Raw genomic sequence first — 19,196 nt, 5'->3', positions numbered from 1 at the left:
ACTAAGACTAGTCTTACATTAATAAGTAAGCCTACTCCAGTAAATGTGAAAACTTTATTTTAATTGATGTCAGTCTATTTTAGTACAACATGCATGAACTCCCAAGAAATAGTTACTGACAAGTGGAAGAGAAAATTTTAATTTGGTCAATTTCATATATATACATTCATGTTAGTCAGGGTTACATGTTTTTTTTAGTGTGGTCACTTTCATGTTAGCCCAGGGGTACATGTCCTCAAACATTTTAAATATAATTGATAAAAACTAATGATTTTAAGTTAAGTTTAATTTGTCTTTATGGAAGAAAAATTTCGTTCTTTGAATGGTTAACTATACAAATGTTTTAGCTGACAAATGCAAGAAAACATTTCATAACTACAGAATTTAGAGGAACTTTCTCCATATTTACTGCTTAATATTTGATATTAAATTTTAACCTATATAAAAGCCAACACATGTCATGTCACACACATTTTCTCAAAATAGAAGCCATAAAAGCCAAAATGCATTTATCCAGCTAGAATAGTTTAATTACAATCTGCCTGTTATGATTTTAGTGACCTAGATGTAAGGGGGACTTGGGGTTTTGTGTGTGATGAAACCTTATAAAGTATAATGTGTTGGCATAATAAGCCTAAAGTAAGGACAATGTGGGATCAGCTAGCCTAGAGCCAAATATATAAAATTTATCATGAAGGTGAAAATATCAATTCAATATTAAATTAAATAATTTCTTTGCTAATCTATTTTGTTATATTGCCAACATTTTAATAATAAACAATCCTCTTTTATCAATGGAGACTCCAAGTTTAGAGATCAAGAAATATTTTGTACAGTTTAGTTGTGCATGTATTTTATTTTATACTTTTGATTCATAGATTAACAACAGTATTTGGTTATTCATTTATTGTTAAGCAACATGACATAAAGCTATTGTTGAAATGTAGTGTTACAAATATGCACTGGTTTTTCCATCAGTTAGAAGTTCTTAATCTAACTGTTTTTCACCATTAATTGTTCTGTGAAGATGCCACAAATTTATTTCATGAACATTCTTGATTTTGGTTGGCTCAAAAGGAATTTACTGATGTTTGACTACCTTAACTGCATTTTTCTATCTTTATTAGTAAAGCTTTGTTTCAGAATTTATTTCAGTTGACTATGAAATGTGAGGTTAGGGTATTCTGTAAGGTGGGAGTGATAATGCTTACCCTGTCATTTTTGATAGGCTATATATTAGTGTCAAATAATTTTCAGTCTTTTGTCAGTCTTTATTACATTACAGGTTGTAACTTTTACAATAAGTAAGATTGGTTTCAAACAGATATGATGTTTCAATCACTTGTGCAATCATTCTCAAGTACATAAGCTTTTTATAATGATCACACCAGTGATTGAAATATGATACTATAAAAGCTGTAACTTGTAATCTAACTAATCACTAAGTAAACTCAGAACTGAGGTATTAATTGATCTAAAATATTTCAAAATTCTTAGCAGTCTCAGCTGCTTTGCTAGCTCAGAAAAAGTATTTTTGATGAAGTTTCTATTGTGACTAATTTTCTTTCAGGCACAGTAACCAGAATGTGGTATCAGCAGCTCTGAGAGCAGTAGGAAACATAGTAACAGGTGATGATATTCAAACGCAAGTAATGCTGAACTGCAATGCTCTTCCTTGTCTACTTCACCTACTTTCTTCATCTAAAGAGTCGATCCGAAAAGAAGCTTGCTGGACGATATCCAACATAACAGCGGGAAATAGACAGCAAATACAGGTCAGGCTTATTTGTGTTTGTCAAATAATTAACTGTAATGCTGTTAGAATAATAAAAGTGAGTAGGTTATTGTCCTGCTGAAATGTGAATCTTTGACCCAGTTTTAGATTCTTGGCTGACTCGAGCAGATTTTCTTCTAGTATTTAGCTCTATTTTACACCATCCATCCTCCCCTTAATCCATATAAGTTTCCCAGTTCCTGCTGATGAGAAGCATCCACATAACATGATGCTTGACAGTTGGGTTAGTGTTGACTGGGTGGTGTGCTATATTGAGCTTGCACCAACTGTAATGCTTTGAATTCAGACCAAAAAATTCGGTTTTGTCTAAGCTGACCACAGCCTTTTGCCGTGTGTTTGCAGTATAATTTACATTCTTTGTTATATACTTTGTGTGAGGTTTAAGATTATTCTTTTTCAATAATTGCTTCTTTCTTGCCACTTGTCCATACAGGCCAGCTCTGTGTAGGGACTGAAATATTGTTGATGTATGAAAGCTAACTCCCACCTTAGACATAGAACTTTGTCAATCTTTCAAAGTCACTGCTGGCTTTATAGTGAATCCTTAATCATCTTTCTGCTTGCTTGGCTGCTTAGTTTGGAAGGGCAACTTGATATGGGCAATGACTGGTTTGTATGAAGCAAATTTCACATCTTGATGATGGAATTCACTGTATTGAAAGAGATAATTAGTGACTTTGAACTTTTCTTGTAACTTTCTCCTGATTTGTTGGTTTTTTGTGACTTTTGGCTTGAACAGATGTGTTTATTGTGAAGTAAGTTAAACTACTTTGATTAAACATAGACTAAGTCCATTACATTAATTTTGTGAACTTTCAAACTAATCTTTGCACTTGAATTGATTTAGAGTTGCCATAGCAGAATGATTGAATACTTGTGCAGTGGAAAATGTTCTAATTTTTTAAAAATGTAACTTGTGTAATATCAGTGTTTTTTCAGCTTCCTCAGCTTGGAGTAGATTATGTAGATTCTAAATATAAAGTCCCATTTGAAAGTTTTCCAATTACAAACTCGGATAGCAACAAAATGTGGAAACTTTACAGAGGTTGTGTGTGAATCCTTTTACAAGGCACTGTAGTTGAACTAAACTTTCATGTGGGTATTCAGAATAAGGTTCATTCTTCAGTTAGTTAAACTAGACGTTTTTAGGATAATCAAAATGAAATTCATTCTTGAAGTTATTAAGCTGAAGTTGTCTTGAAACACGTGTTGAATCACACAAAAACTGTGGAATATTTTTGTACAATATCTAGGAAGAAAGCTGAGATTCATGACTTTTATTCACTTTTTAAATGCTATGGTTATCTAAACTTTTTTAAAAAGTGAAAAAACAATAACAATGACTAACAAGAAAATATAAGATTTATAAGGTAGGTAGTGTAGTAGTTCTAATCCTACATTTAAAAACAACATATTTTGCATCAGTGTGAGCTTGTATTTTTGAGACAACCTGTTTTACTATTTGACTATTATAGTAGTCACTGATTTTTAAATACTACCCTAGTGGATTTGGAAAACCATAGAATTTTTTGTATTTAATAACAGCTTTGTTACAAATAACTATTGTAACTAATATCAGTAACTAATGAGCTATTAGTTAGTCCTACAGTATATGACTGTTGCACTTGGAATGTTTTTTTTTGTAAACTAGGCTTTCAGAACCATCAGAATTCCAGTGTGTTTATTCTCTTTGGATATTCTTAGTTTATTTTCTTTACTTTGCAAGATGCATTGTAATGATTTATTGAATGAAATTTCAAGTTTATATGATACCTAGTTAATTTTTGTAGGCAGTTATAGATACCAACATATTTCCTGTTCTTATTGAAATACTGGGAAAAGCTGAGTTTAAAACCAGAAAAGAGGCAGCATGGGCTATAACAAATGCAACATCAGGAGGGTCTCCTGAACAAATAAGGTAAAATGAATATTTAATAATCTTTAAATAATAAATATTTTACCCTTTCCATACAGGTTTTACCATTTTGACCTACCTTGTAACTGCTGTAATTACCAATTTACTGTAAAACTGTACATTATATAACTTCTAATGTAATTAATGTATCTTCACAAAATATGGCAAGCTTTTAGTGGACGCTTTTTGAACACAAAATGCGAGTTTTTTTTTAATTAATACTTTTACTAAAGATATCTCTGAATTTATGGAGTAGAGTTTGAGTGCAAAGAGTTTTTGTTTTGATTAGACATGTATTTCATATTATGGTTAACACTTTTCATTTTCATAACATCTAAAACCTCCTAAATTAACATCAAGTTCCTTTTCAGTAAATTTATAATTTGTGGTCATATCTTCTAACATAAGTCTATGAAAACTTATTCCACATTATTGGCTTTGTAACCACCATAAATAATATGTAATAAAAGGAAGTTACTTTTTTTTCTCTCAAGATGAAGTGCAGACTGTAGCAAAACAATTACAATAATTTATTACAAATATCTTCAGATTTGTAACCGTTTACATCTATTTTTTTATTTAATTTCATTGTTTTGTTACTCTTTGAATCGTGCCTAACTATTACGTCTGTGTAACAAGCTAGGAGCCCCTGAATAAGGCATGTTATTTACATTATTTATTATGAGACACATGATCTTACATACAAAAAATTGTGTAAAGAAGCACATTACAATAGGACACTTGTATAAATAAAATACACAAGGATTTGTAAGCATAATGAAATATTTTACTTTTTTTTTGTCAGACTACGTGTTTCAATGGAGCATTGGCAAAACAGACACACTAATGCTCTGTCAAAATGTGTAGTATGTATTAAAATATTTCATTATGCTTACATATATTGCCTTATCTATACAAGTTCTCACATGCATACCTCATGATGTTAATTATTTATTTCTTTAACATGTTGTGTTTAATTTGCCATTTTAGTTACTTTTATTATAATAAATAAAAAATATGCATAAAACACAAGAAAATTTGTACTTACTGTTGGTTATTCTTCTTTTTTTTCTGCAGTTGAGGTCTTGAAATGTTGATAAGTTAACCCTAATTTATTGGTACATATATTGTTAGTACTGTACTGAATTTTTATTTGTTTAGAAAAAAAAATGGCCTGGTGGTTAGGGAGCTTGACTCACAATATGAGGTTTGCAGATTTGAATCCCAGTCATACGAAACATGTTTGTCATTTCAGCTGTGGGAGTGTTATAATATGATGGTCAATCCTTTTTTTTATTGGTAGGAGTAGGCTAATACATTTAGAAATTTGTAAGTGTGGTTGTAATAAAATCATAGAACAAAAAAGTCAGTGGTAGAAGAAACTCATTAAAATAAACAACAAAATGGCAGATGTTGATTATTTATTTCAATATTTTGGACTTGACTAACCATCAACAGGCTAACCATCAATAATGTCAAAGTTAAGATTGTAAATTTACTTTATTAAGGGTTTTGTTTGAAATTAATTATGGTTAAAAAAATGCATTCTTCTAGTTATCCCAAGTTAGAAAAAAAAATTGGTACAGAGTCAATTGCATATCAAAGAACATTTAATAAACATTCAATAGCAGCTCTTCATTCAACAGGTTATAACTATATGTTTAGGCCTAATGACCATATTGTTACATTTCACAAGCTACATAACTGTATATTTTGAAATTTAAGAAAATATTAAAGATTATTTGATAGTTTTTGTATTTCTTTCTTGATTTTTCACTTAAATTCTTTTCCATGATATTTTGTCAAATGTGCTAAATGTACGAAATGAATGTGATCCCATTGAATAAACGTAAGAATTATTTCATGCATTAATTATGTAAATTTGAGAACTATCTTGTAAGATCTTTGGGACTGTTTTTACTGTAAAGATGCATTGGCTGAGAACACGGAATATATCCCACCTATTTTGTAGCAGAAGTTGCAAGTTGGTTTCCGTTAAAGTCAGACATTAAATGAATAAATTTCTAAAGGTAATATGTTATTATTGAGATTGGTCAATTTTTTAAGACAATTATTCTTGTTCAGAGCAACTTATAAGGTTAAGTATTTCATTAAGGTTGAGGAAAACTGAATTGCAATAATTCAGTAAGATAGAAGTTTGACAGCTTGAAATTTAATTTGAGTCCAGGAGATCATGGAATTCCCACTAATTATTTCCAATGTCTGAAGGTTTCTGGTGGAGCAAGGATGTATTCCTCCACTTTGTGAGCTGTTGACTGTGATGGATGCAAAAATTGTTCAAGTGGCTCTAAATGGATTGGAAAATATTCTCAGACTTGGAGAGCAAGATGCTAAGAATCACAGTGGAGTTAACCCTTATGCTGTCATGATTGAAGAGTGTTATGGTATGTTGATAAACTATCCTATAAGTGGGCATTCAAAAAAATAAACATTAGAAGAAGCATGAAGTGCAAAATGTATAATTCATTTATCATTTTAAATATATTAATACAAGTTACCAATGGAAGAACACTGTTTAAGTACCCTTAATAATCAGTGCATTCAAACAAAATTAATTGTATAAGTTCTTTTACATATATTTAAGTATATTTAGCTAACCATCTTCTTGGTCACTTAATGTTTTTTATGATTTTTGGTCATATACTAACTTTCACAAATAAGAGCCCCCTCCATACACACAAAAAACAAACTTGGGCAAACAAACTGTTTTTGTCATCATGGACACTGAATTAATGTGTAGTGTATTAATTGTTAATTTTTCTTAGTAATTTGCTTTCTGAGTTTTCTTTTATATGACTTAAGGAATATTTCTTTCATCTCTAAAGCTAATAGATTTAGAAAAAAAGGCTTAAGTACAAATAAAGAATCATTCAACCTGGATATTTACTGTATTGATGCTCATTCTATCATCAGTCAGGTAGTATTCAGAAATATAATCTGATATAAGCTGACAATGTTTTCTCATATTTAAAATATTTTACAGCATTAAAAAAGGCTAGGAGTATATTTGTTGTAGTGGGGCCCAGAAGTTTAGAAGAATTAGTTTCAGTAAAAGAAAAATAAATGTAAGTAGCTAAAGATATGACCCAATTTTTATTTAGTTCAAACAGAATTACACCTCTGCCTAAGAACAGTGACATAAGCAAACCAAATTAACTAAACACATCAATAAACACCTTACATTAACAGTATTAAAACAGGTCCCACAATAAGGCTTGTACAGAAAATTTTTCATATAATTACAAGTACAGGTGTTGTCAGTTTTTGTGGTGACTTTTAATTATTAATGCTAAAGTAAAACTAAATATTTCAAAATATCATGTACCAATTGTCAGTTTTTATTTAACTAACCATCTCTTCTAGTAATTTTGTTGGAAGCAGGAGGAAAAATAATTAAAGAACCATATTTTCTTTTTACTTTTCTGTGAAAATAAACAATCTGGCCAACAGTTCATACTGAACAGTTAAGATTACACAGTCAGATTGCTGATGTTTCAGTAGCAGTAAAACTAAACACAGACATGGGGCTCTTGTTTCAAGAGCGGTAAAACCCTATTAAACAGATAGGTTGGTGGTGTTTCAGAAATTGTAAAGCCAGATTAAACAGTCAAGTCAATGATGTTTTAAGAGCAGTAAAACCAGGTTACACAGACAGGTTGTTTCAGTAGTTGTAAAACCAGATTATATAGACAGGTTGTTTGTCTTTCAGTAGCAGTGAAACTAGATTATACTGTCAAGTTGCTGGTATTTCAGGATCAGGATTGCAGAGAGAGGTTGGTGGTGTTTCTGTAGTAGTAACACCAGGTTACAGAGACAAGTTGCTCGCATTTCTGTAGCAGTAAAACCAGGTTACACAGACAAGTTGCTCGCGTTTCTGTAACAGTAAAACCAGATTACACAAACAGGTTGGTGGTGTTTTTGTAGCAGTAAAACCAGATTACACAAACAGGTTGGTGGTGTTTCAGTAGCAATAAAACCAGATCACATAAACAGGTTGCTTGTGTTTAAGGAGCAGTAAAACCACATTAAACAGTCATGTTCCTGGTGTTTAAGGAGCAGTAGGACAAGATGACATAGACAAGTTACTGATGTTTCAACAGCAGTTAAACCAGATTACACAGAGAAGTTGATGGTGTTTCAATAGCATTAAAACAAGATAACACAGACAAGTTGCTGGAGTTTCAATAGCAAGAAAACCAGATCATGCAGACAAGTTGCTGGATTTTTACTAGCAGGAAAACCAGATAACACAGACAAGTTGCTGGTATTTCAGGAGCAGTGAAACCAGATTATGCAGACAGGTTGTTGGTGTTTCAGTAGCACTAAATCCAGATTACACATACATATTGCTAGTGTTTTTCAGGGGCAGTAAAGCCCGATTACATAAAAGTTGCTGTTCTTTCAGGAGTAGTGAAACCAGATTATGCAGACAGTTTGCTGATGTTTTGGTGGCAGAAAAACAGATTACACAGAGAAGTTGTTGGTGTTTCAGTAGCATTAAAATCGTATAACACAGACCAGTTGGTGGTGTTTTATAAGTAGTAAATCCAGTTTACACTAACAAGTTACCAGTGTTTCAGGAGTAGTGAAACCAGATTAAATGGACAAGGTGTTGGTGTTTCAATATCAGTGAAACCAGATTACACAGACAGGTTGTTGGTGTTTCAATATCAGTGACACCAGATTACACAGACAGGTTGTTGGTGTTTCAGTAGCAGTGAAACCACATTACACAGACAGGTTGTTGGTGTTTCAGTAGCAGTGAAACCACATTACACAGACAGGTTGTTGGTGTTTCAGTAGCAGTGAAACATGATTACGCGGACAAGTTGGTGTTTCAGTAGCAGTGAAACATGATTACGAGGACAAGTTGGTGTTTCAGTAGCAGTGAAACATGATTACGTGGGTAAGTTGTTGGTGTTTCAGTAGCAGTGAAACCAGATTACGCGGCCAAGTTGTTGGTGTTTCAGTAGCAGTGAAACCAGACTACCCGGGCAAGTTGTTGATGTTTCAGTAGCAGTGAAACCAGACTACCCGGGCAAGTTGTTGATGTTTCAGTAGCAGTGAAACCAGACTACCCGGGCAAGTTGTTGATGTTTTAGTAGCAGTGAAACCAGACTACCCGGGCAAGTTGTTGATGTTTCAGTAGCAGTGAAACCAGACTACCCGGGCAAGTTGTTGATGTTTCAGTAGCAGTGAAACCAGACTACCCGGGCAAGTTGTTGATGTTTCAGTAGCAGTGAAACCAGACTACCCGGGCAAGTTGTTGATGTTTCAGTAGCAGTGAAACCAGACTACACAGGCAAGTTGTTGATGTTTCAGTAGCAGTGAAACCAGACTACACAGGCAAGTTGTTGATGTTTCAGTAGCAGTGAAACCAGACTACACAGGCAAGTTGTTGATGTTTCAGTAGCAGTGAAACCAGACTACACAGGCAAGTTGTTGATGTTTCAGTAGCAGTGAAACCAGACTACACAGGCAAGTTGTTGATGTTTCAGTAGCAGTGAAACCAGACTACACAGGCAAGTTGTTGATGTTTCAGTAGCAGTGAAACCAGACTACACAGGCAAGTTGGTGGTGTTTCAGTAGCAGTGAAACCAGACTACACAGGCAAGTTGGTGGTGTTTCAGTAGCAGTGAAACCAGACTACACAGGCAAGTTGGTGGTGTTTCAGTAGCAGTGAAACCAGACTACACAGGCAAGTTGGTGGTGTTTCAGGATCAGTAAAGCCAGATTAAATACTTGGGTTGGTGGTGTTTCAGGATCAGTAAAGCCGGATTAAACGCACAGGTTGGTGGTGTTTCAGGATCAGTAAAACGGATTAAACGCACAGGTTGGTGGTGTTTCAGGATCAGTAAAACCGGATTAAACGCACAGGTTGGTGGTGTTTCAGGATCAGTAAAGCCGTATTAAACGCACAGCTTGGTGGCGTTTCAGGATCAGTAAAGCCGTATTAAACGCACAGCTTGGTGGCATTTCAGGAACAGTAAAATGAAATTAATCTGTCTAGTTGCTGCTGTTTCTGGATCAGTTAAACCTAATACACAGTTCTAGGTGTTTGAGGAGCATTAAAACAAGATTAAACATTCAAGTTGCTGGTGTTTCAAAAGCAGTAAATCCAGCCTATACAGACTGGTTGCTGATGTTTCAGTAGCAGAAAAAGCAGGTTACACAGTGAAGTTGGTTGTGTTTCTGTTGTAGTAAAAACAGATTACAAAGTCAAATTGGTGGTGTTTCATCAGCTGTAAAACCTTATTACACAGACAGGTTGTTGGTGTTTCAGAAGCAGTAAAGCCAGATTACACAGACAAGTTGCTGTTCTTTTAGGAGCAGTGAAACAAGATTATGGAGACATGTTCCCGATGTGTCAGTTGCAGAAAAACCAGATTACACAGAGAAGTTGGTGTTTCAGTAGCAATAAAATTGTATAACACAAACCATTTGCTGGTGTTTCAGAAGCAGTAAATCCAGATTACACAAAGAAGTTACTGGTGTTTCAGGAGCAGTAGATTCAGATTAAACAGTGAAGTTGCTGATATTTCAAGAGCAGAAAACCCAAATACACACAGGTTGCTGGTGTTTCAATAATAATAATAAACTCAGGTTGCACAGACAAATTCCTGGTGTTTCAAAACCAACAAAACCATATTACACAGAGAAGTTGATGTTTTGATAGTAGTAAATCCAGATTACTGAAACAGTTTCTGGTGTTTGAAGAGCAGTAAAACCAAATACATCACTGTTGCTGGTGTTTCAGTTGCTATGTAAACAGGATTATACAGACAAGTTACTGGTGTTTGCAGATCTGTAAAACCAGACTGCACTGACAAGGTGCTGATGTTGGAGTAGCAGTAAAAACAGATTAAACAGTCAAGTTGCTGGTGTTTCAAGAGCAGTAAAACAAATACATGTACAATTGATGGTGTTTTAGTAGCTCTGTAAATAGGTTATGTAGACAAGTTACTGGTGTTTGAAGAGCAGTAAAACCAGATTACCCAGACAGGTTGCAGGTATTTTAGTTGTAGTAAAACCAGATTACACTGACAAGTTACTGTTGTTTCAGTAGCAGTAAAGCTAGATTAAACAGACTGGTTGCTGGTGTTTTTGAAGCAGTGAAATCAGATTACACAGACAGGTTGCTGGTGTTTCTGTAGTAATAAAACCATACTAAACAAATTGCTGGTGTTTCTATAGCAGTAGAACTGGATTACACAGACAGGTTGCTGGTGTTTCTGTAGTAATAAAACCATACTAAACAAATTGCTGGTGTTTCCATAGCAGTAGAACTGGATTACACAGAGAAGTTGGGTGAGTTTCAAGAGCAGTAAAACCATATTACACACACAAATTTGTGTTTTTGTAGCAGTAAAATGAGGTTACACACAAGTTTGTGTTTCAGTATCAGTGTAACCACATTACACTATCAATTTGCTTGTGTTTCAGCAGCAGTAAATCCAGACTACACATAGTAGTTGGTGGTGTTTCAGTAATACTAAAAGCAGATTACCCAGACAGGTTGCTGGTGTTTCAGTAGAAGTAACATCAGGCTACAGAGATGGGTTGATGCTATTTCAATAGCAGTAAAACCAGATTACTGGGACAGATTGCTTGAGTTTCAGTAACAGTAAAACTGTATTACCAAGTCAATTTGCTGGTGTTTCAGTAGCAGTAATGAGGATTGTAAAAAGTCATTAGTAGAAGTCAAGGAGTTACCTCAGTGATGTCGAGAAAACCCACTTGTAGAGAAATATATATGCAAAAACGGCTCGTTTGGGTTGAGAAAATATTTTACATAGAAGGTCGAAACGTTGTTTGCTCTTTTATGTAAAATATTTTCTCAACCCAATCGAGCCGTTTTTGCATATATATAAGGAGTTACCTGTTATAGTATATCACACCTGCTAAATTTATTATATCCAGTTCCAGTGACACTTCTCTCAGAAAATCAGGGCTCATCAGTCTGGCTAGGATATGACACGTATATATTAATGAAATAGAAATCCTATAACCTGAGCACTTTTGAAAGGTCTATCTTTCAAAAGCACTTGGGTTATGGGGTTTGTTTCATTTTTATCAAGATTTCTTGGATGCACTTGTTTTTAGAACATCACACATGCGCATGCATGCACGAGGTCTAGGCATTGTTTTTCCACGTTTTGTGAATAAAGTGTAAGATGGAATCGTATTAAGCAAGTGAACTGTAATCATTTTATTTAATTTATTTACTAGTTAGATTTATAAGTAAGATTTAATAACACAGCATTACTTCATGTCAGAACTGTTTTATTTTTTATTGTTTTAATTATTATTTTATTATTTGAACTAACTTTGCTCTAATTCACAAGATCTGTTGAGATGGAGGTGGTTGTATAGCTACAGCATCAGTGAGAGAAAACTTCAATTCTGAGAATCCTAGAGTGCAACAGAAAAGACTATAGTATTTTAATGTCAACTACACTGTATTTACTGTATCTAGTGCCAATGAGATCTTGTATCCATTACCAGGGCTCATGGCAAAGAACTTAAAATATGTTGGGGATAGAAATAAATAGCATCAACCTTATAATGCTTTAAAGCTTCATTAAGCTTGAGGTTATGACTGGTTCCATGATGCTTTAAAGCTTCAGTAAGCTTGCTGAGGTTATGATTGATTCTATGGTGGTTTAAGGCTTCATTAAACTCATTGGGGTTGTGATTGGCCCCATGATGCATTAAAGCTTCAGTAAACTTAGTGAGGTTATTATGGATCAATGATACTGTGAAGTGTTGGTTTGCAACCTGTTGCCACAAAACCTTCCACACTTTGGTGCATTATAAAAGTGATAGTCACTTCCTACTGAGCAATTAGGATAGCTGAAGGGCTGGTGGCAGATGTTTTTGGCTTCCCTCTATCCTATAAATTCAAAGTTAAAGATGACTGCTTACAGGTTTGAATAAAATTGAGTATTTTTAATTTCATGGAGATTTATCAGAAAACATTGGATATAATTGAATTTTATTAATTTGAAAATTGAAATCAATACATTCTATTGATGTCCTTAGCTTTTACATTTATTTGTAGATTACAGTTGTAATGCACTTTGTTTTAAAAATCTTAATCTCTGGATTTGAAAAGATTAATATTACTTCTAACATAGAGTTTCACAATATTTTAATTTCTTGTTTCATAATAGCTTAGATTAATTTTGTGAGTGTTTTTAAAGCATGAGAAGAATGTACAAATACTCTGAAATTTTGAGCATAGGGTTAATGTAACAGTTTTCTTTTGTAACATTTGCAGGTCTGGATAAAATTGAATTTCTTCAGTCTCATGAAAACATGGAGATTTATCAAAAAGCCTTTGATATTATTGAGCACTACTTTGGAACAGAGGAGGAAGATTCTCGTGTGGCCCCTAGTGTTGATGAGGGCAATCAGCAATTCCAGTTTAACCCAGATGCCAGTATTCCCATGGGAGGCTATAAGTTCTAATGTTGTGTAGTCTGTATATGTTCTATTATTTGTAGATTCGAAAAAACTTCTTTGCCATTGTTTATCAAGCATCAGTCTAGACTTGAAGCAAAGTTGTTGTGACTTATTAACAAATCTCTTAATATATTCTTTAGTGCAAAACCTTTTCTGATTGGCTTCATATATTATGAAGGTTTTATAAGAGCAGGAATTCCACAACAAACCAAAGTACAACACACACAGTCAAATAAGCCAATATTACCCTTGTTTTTTTTCAAAGGTGTATTCAAAATTCACCTTGAGAATAGAAAGCATGTAACAATCAAACTAAAGTTCAATTTTACCAAGAGTTATGAACAAGGTCCTTCTGCTTCCATATGTCGAAGATAAAGTTTCTGATGTTTAGCTGTGCTGAAGTCTCAACGATGATGCTTCGAAGACCATATCAAGGGGATTTAGGGTAAAGAAATGATTTGCCTCTTGCAGGGATGGTCGGCTTTCAGCACATCTCTTTCTGTAATAAGAATAAAAGTAGTTACACTCAAACTGATATTCTTGTAATGAGTTAAGTCATATTTAGTAGCTACTGCTTATAACAAATTATGTATCTTGTAGCTACTGCTGGGAAAAAAAAAGGCATTAAAATTTAGCAGTGTTATGTTTTTCTTACCCTGTACGTGATTTGTATCTTGTAGAGTTTAAGACATTATTACTAGGTGAGTAAACTTCAGTACCAGCTGGACTGGGATCACATAGATATTCACATTTTAGTGGTCTTAACAATAACAGTATATCCAGATATAGTAAACACAACTGTGATTCAGTTAAACAGATGTAAAGGCGATTTTAACTTGTTTGTCACCTCCTTCCTAGTCATTAAGACAATTTTAACTCTTTTTTCACATCACCTGCTTATTAATTAAGCCAAGTGAAGAAAATAACACTAGCCTACCACCATGTAGATACTGCCTCTCCTGGCTGGCTGAAAATGCTTAAAACTTCCATACTTTAGGTGCTTTCAACATTTTTAAATTGAAATATTTACTTTATTACTAGTAGAGCTAAAGAGAGAGAGAGAGTGAGATATTCCTTACAAAATTGGCAAAAATATGGTTTTGTCATTCTATGTTTTTAAAAATTGCCTAATAATTCAGCCTTTGGTGTGAAACATTTAGGTTATTATTAGTGCTGTTGTTCTTTTAAAACACATTGTTTGTTTTAGGATGAATAGTGATGCAAAATCCTGGTTTACATAGATTTTTACAAAATATCACTTCATTAGTTGAAATATGGCAAGATTGTGCATGATGTCACCCACTTGTTCCCTCAGCCTGGTCCTCTGTACATGGTTAATAAAGCACAATAATGCAGATATTTTAAAAATATTTTGTGTTAACCATTTCTCTTTCTCCCAGCTGATGGATTTGTTAGTCTCATCAGAAGGAATTGCTAATAGTGTTTCCTAGAGAGTGAAATTTGTGTTTTCCATCTCTTCTAATGTAGTGTGATGTAATACTGAACTAGAAGTGTGTTAACATCAATACCCTATGTATAGCAGTGGTTTTTTTTGTGGGAATACTTGTGAAGTGTATTTGGGACTTGATAAAAGAAAAAAAATTCCAATCTTTCCTGGATTCCAGAGTTGGTTAGTAAGCCAACTTTAGGTGAAAGATATCAATGCTATTTTAGTTCTCTGTGTGAAAAATACTGCTGATCAGTTGCAGTTGGATATTTTACCATATTTTGGTTATATCTGCTTTATTTGGTGTGTTATTCATTGGCTATATGCTTGGTATTACCAACTGTGATTGATGTACAGTTTAAGATTTTTCCTGGATTGGTGTTGTCTTTAGGCATTTGCAAAACCATTTTTCCCTCCTTATGTTTATTGAAGAATCATTTTTGACAAACAACTTATACAGTGCTTTTTGCCACCTATTTATAGTGTAGGATTGTTTCACAAACAACCTAAACATTGCCCCCCAATCCTATTGTTATCTGTTTTTTACATTTTATTAACACTTATTTTCTTTGGTAAAGGCAGTAACTTCCAAATTTGGCAGTGGACCTGTTTAATTTTGTCCCACCATTTGTATATTAAAGAAAGCTAACACTCAGTAACATCCAGCCCACAGTTGATTTCAAGAGCACTGTTCAGAAACCTACCACTGAAATGAGTTGTTAAATTAGTACTTTTTGAAGAAATAAGCAGATGAAGTAGGATTTGCAAGCGATATGTTTTTATAACAGCATTAAATGTAATGTCATCTATGTGCATGTAATACTAAGAACTAGAGTAATCATGTATGTATGTATGTCTCTTCAAAATGCCTGTTATACACAAGTTTAAATAATTATTTTGTGTTCAGTGTGACTGAAGATTGACATTTTTGTAATTAGTGAGTCAGATGTGCTTTAAGGCATGGCTTTATGAAAAGGATGTTACCAATGTCTTTAGCATTACCTTACTTGATGGATAATTGGGATATTTCGTTTTTGGAGAAAAATATAAGTTATTGTGGAGATCCATCATCTAGATAGAAAGTTGTAAAAATGTGTTTAGTATCAAAGATGCCTGATAAAGATACAAAGGAAATGTACCTAGGTGAATTGATTACATGATTTTCTGTAAAATACTTGTCTTCCATAGATGTAAAGCTAAAACATACTGATGTTTCTTTTTGAGGCTTTCAGTAATTTCTTAAGATTCATTAAACTGCCACTTAATTTTTTCATACCTGTATAGACATAAGATTCTAAATTTATGATAAACTGTTCTGTTTTATGGTTTATTTTTTTTGCAAAATATCAAGTAAAAAACTATCATAAATGATACAGTGACAGATTCACTCATGATTTATTAACTCCTTTTCAGAACAAAGTACCTAATTTATGTATTTGATTACAGAAGAGCCATGCATACAACATGTCTGACTTTATTTCACTTTTAAACAGATATCCCACTACTATATTTTGTAAATGTCTTTTTAATCCTATATATTGTTAGACTTCAGTTTGTTTTTGTTCACTATTAATGCTTAGCCATGAGTGAAAAGGAAAGTTAAGGATGTGGAAAAAATTCCAATCTACCCTGGCCTGTCAGGTCACCTTCAGCTCCAGTGATAAGATTGGATAACTAGAAAAGTTTAGTTTCTAATGAACAAATTTTCAACTGATGATTACTTAAAAGTATCTGTATAACATTAGTGGCAAATACAATTTTGAATTTATTTTTGTCACATATTGGCTAATTTTATTGTTTCATTAAAGGCTAGATAAGATATAAATAAAATAATTTCTGAAATGTATGAAGTTATGCTCATGATAGACATACTTAAATTAATTTGTTCATACAAATTGGTTTTAAAACTTTGAAGATAGTTGTAATGAAAGTAGCAGTACAACTAGTGAGCAAATTGTACAATCTGATGGTTGGTATAACACTAGTTACACTGAACCAAGTGAATTATACAAATAGTCTTGTGTAACGATGGTTACACTGAACCAAGTGAATTATACAAATAGTCTTGTGTAACGATGGTTACACTGAACCAAGCAAATTATAGTCTTGTGTAACGATGGTTACACTGAACCAAGCAAATTATAGTCTTGTGTAATGATGGTTACACTGAACCAAGTGAATAATTATACAGATAGTCTTGTGTAACAGTAGTTACACTGAACCAAGTAAGTAATTATACAAATGAGCTGATATAACAGTTGTTACATAGTGAACATTTTGGTGATTTTGTAATGCCTTGGACGTGTTTAAAATTTGTATCCTCCAAGTGAAAAATTGAACTTGTAGATTATTTTATGTGAGAAGAGCAATAAACTTGTTCATCTGTATCATTATATGCATTAGCCAATGCAAAATGTAAGTTTTTGTAATCCCAGTTTATTGCTTTTAGTACAGATTAAGTCAAAGTTCATATATCTATTTAATCTATGTATTTTCTGTGGTATTTCCTCCACATTTTCAACTTTTTTGGAGTTAATTATTTTCTTTTCCTAGCTCATTATTCTCGATTTCCCTTAATTCTGTCACTTTCATGGGATGTTTTATTTGATTGGCTGGATAACTTTAGGGTGTTCTGAAGTTTGAGCTCTATTATAGGTTAGGAGTATTGGAACTATGAACAACTTAAAGGTCACTGTAGGTTCACTTACAGAGCCAACTTGGTGGAATTGTGACAATTTACCATTCTTTCTTTACTTTTCTTGATGCAACAGTGAGATAGGTGAAATAAATATAAGTGTTTCAGCAGTTATTGCTGGAAATGCAGATTTTGAAATGATCACAGAAGCACACATGTTTAATAGTGCTGGAACATTAAGTTTAGACTTCATGAGATGGATAGCTCAGGTTCACCAAGCTGACCAATGTAATGGTAATAGTATATGGCTTTACAATATGCATGTTACCATGAGCAAGCACAAGAAGGCATGAATAACAGCTGTGAAGAAACAAATGTATTTCATGGGTAAAATAAGTGCAAGTATGTGGATCTGTGACAACAATTTATACATATCCAGTTTGATATGTTTAAATTGGATCATGTATATCAAATGTATACCTTGTATGTATATACAAACATAAAATATAAATATTTGAAAAAAATATTTTTAGTTGTGAGAGAAAATGTTCAGAAACATTACAACTTCTGGCAAAAAAAAATTAGGAGCCAGTTATTAAATAGCTAGATTGTTTATGGGAAAAACTAGCTTAAAAAGAATAGATTTTTAAGATAAATTGTGGCTAAACAGTTTTGTTTAATTCTGTATTGTATAGTAATGTAAATTGCTTTTTATGATGAAAAATACCTTACGTTCAGATATCTCAACCTTTTAAGACTGAAAATTGAGCTGGTGATTGTCTTGAAATAAATATTAACTTCTGTTCTAAGCAAACTAAATAACATAGAAGGTAAATAAAATGGTAGAAGTAGCCAAGTTTTAGTTAGCAAGAAAGTAGCCAAGTAGAACAGGACTTAATGCTATAAAGGAAAAATGTTAAAACTAATGTAAATTACATGGAAAGTATTTCACCAAAAATAGAAAAGAGATTGGTTTTTGAATAAGTTACTTACTTTACTCTTGCCATGAGATGAAGTGAAAGTTCTGTTTCATGATGAATTTTGTGATGAGTGGTGTTACAAATTAGATTATAAATATGAGAATGTATTTTTGTGAACTAAGGAAGCTGTATTGATCAGAGGTTTTGTAATGTTATTAAATTATCATCATAAATCTTAAAATAAACGTGTTTCTGTGTGAAGTGTTTTTATAAAACTTGTCTATCAATACCTTTTTCAACTTGTCTGTGATAATTTGTTTTGTAACAAGTTGTAGATTTAAAAAAAAAAATTTGTTTTCTAAATTTCTATTTCTTTCTCAGCTTTATTTCTATTCAGTGTTAAGTACATTTTTCTTTGTTTGAGCATAGTTCTTACAATACAGAACCCCTGACTTGTAAATACATATTGCATTATTTGCCCCTTTCTTGCAAAGAATAAGCTTCATATGAATAAAAGAAATGTTTAAAGTTAAATAACTTAGACTGTTTTATCTGTGCAAGAAAAAACTTTTGAGTAATTGTAAGCCATTGAAGTACTTTTTAATATATACACAGAACATATCTTAATGCCTTAGTTGATGTCTGTGATAAATTTATCCACCTAGTGTCATTAAACAATTCTTATGTATCATTTGACTAGTAGTTATGAAAAACTCAATTACTCAGATTATGACAGTAATATTCTGCCACCTGTGACATGCATCTTAACAGCTGTTTAATTGTAAGACTAATATTTTGCTGACTGTGTTGCTAGATTCTTATTTTAACAATGTCTTTGTTTTAACAAGGTGTATTAATCCACCTTGCATGGCACTGAAGTGACTGGTAACAAATATTACTTTTATGAAATATATGAGAATAATTATGCATTTCTGTAATAAAGCTAATTCTTTTAGCTCTGTCACAACCATCCTAAATGTATTTTAGTTTATTCTTCT

At 32.9% G+C, this 19,196-nt stretch overlaps 1 protein-coding gene across 2 annotated transcripts in view; it reads left to right on the top strand.

Annotated features, from left to right (window-relative positions):
- The window catches only part of Kap-alpha1 (karyopherin alpha1), a 73,305-nt gene extending 54,862 nt beyond the window's left edge, over positions 1–18,443 (top strand). For both annotated transcript variants that reach the window (XM_076517276.1, XM_076517278.1), the window contains exons 10-13: positions 1,571–1,775; positions 3,586–3,713; positions 5,940–6,115; positions 13,012–18,443. In XM_076517276.1, the coding sequence (XP_076373391.1) occupies positions 1,571–1,775; positions 3,586–3,713; positions 5,940–6,115; positions 13,012–13,202 (700 nt within the window). In that variant the 3' untranslated portion in view covers positions 13,203–18,443. The remainder of the gene's footprint in view (positions 1–1,570; positions 1,776–3,585; positions 3,714–5,939; positions 6,116–13,011) is intronic.
- Positions 18,444–19,196: the final 753 nt, after the last annotated feature.

The sequence above is a fragment of the Tachypleus tridentatus genome, chromosome 8 (assembly GCF_004210375.1).
Source record: "Tachypleus tridentatus isolate NWPU-2018 chromosome 8, ASM421037v1, whole genome shotgun sequence".
NCBI lineage: Eukaryota > Metazoa > Arthropoda > Merostomata > Xiphosura > Limulidae > Tachypleus > Tachypleus tridentatus.
The sequence above is the reverse complement of the archived record's forward strand: the minus strand, read 5'-3'. Positions and strand labels throughout refer to the sequence as shown.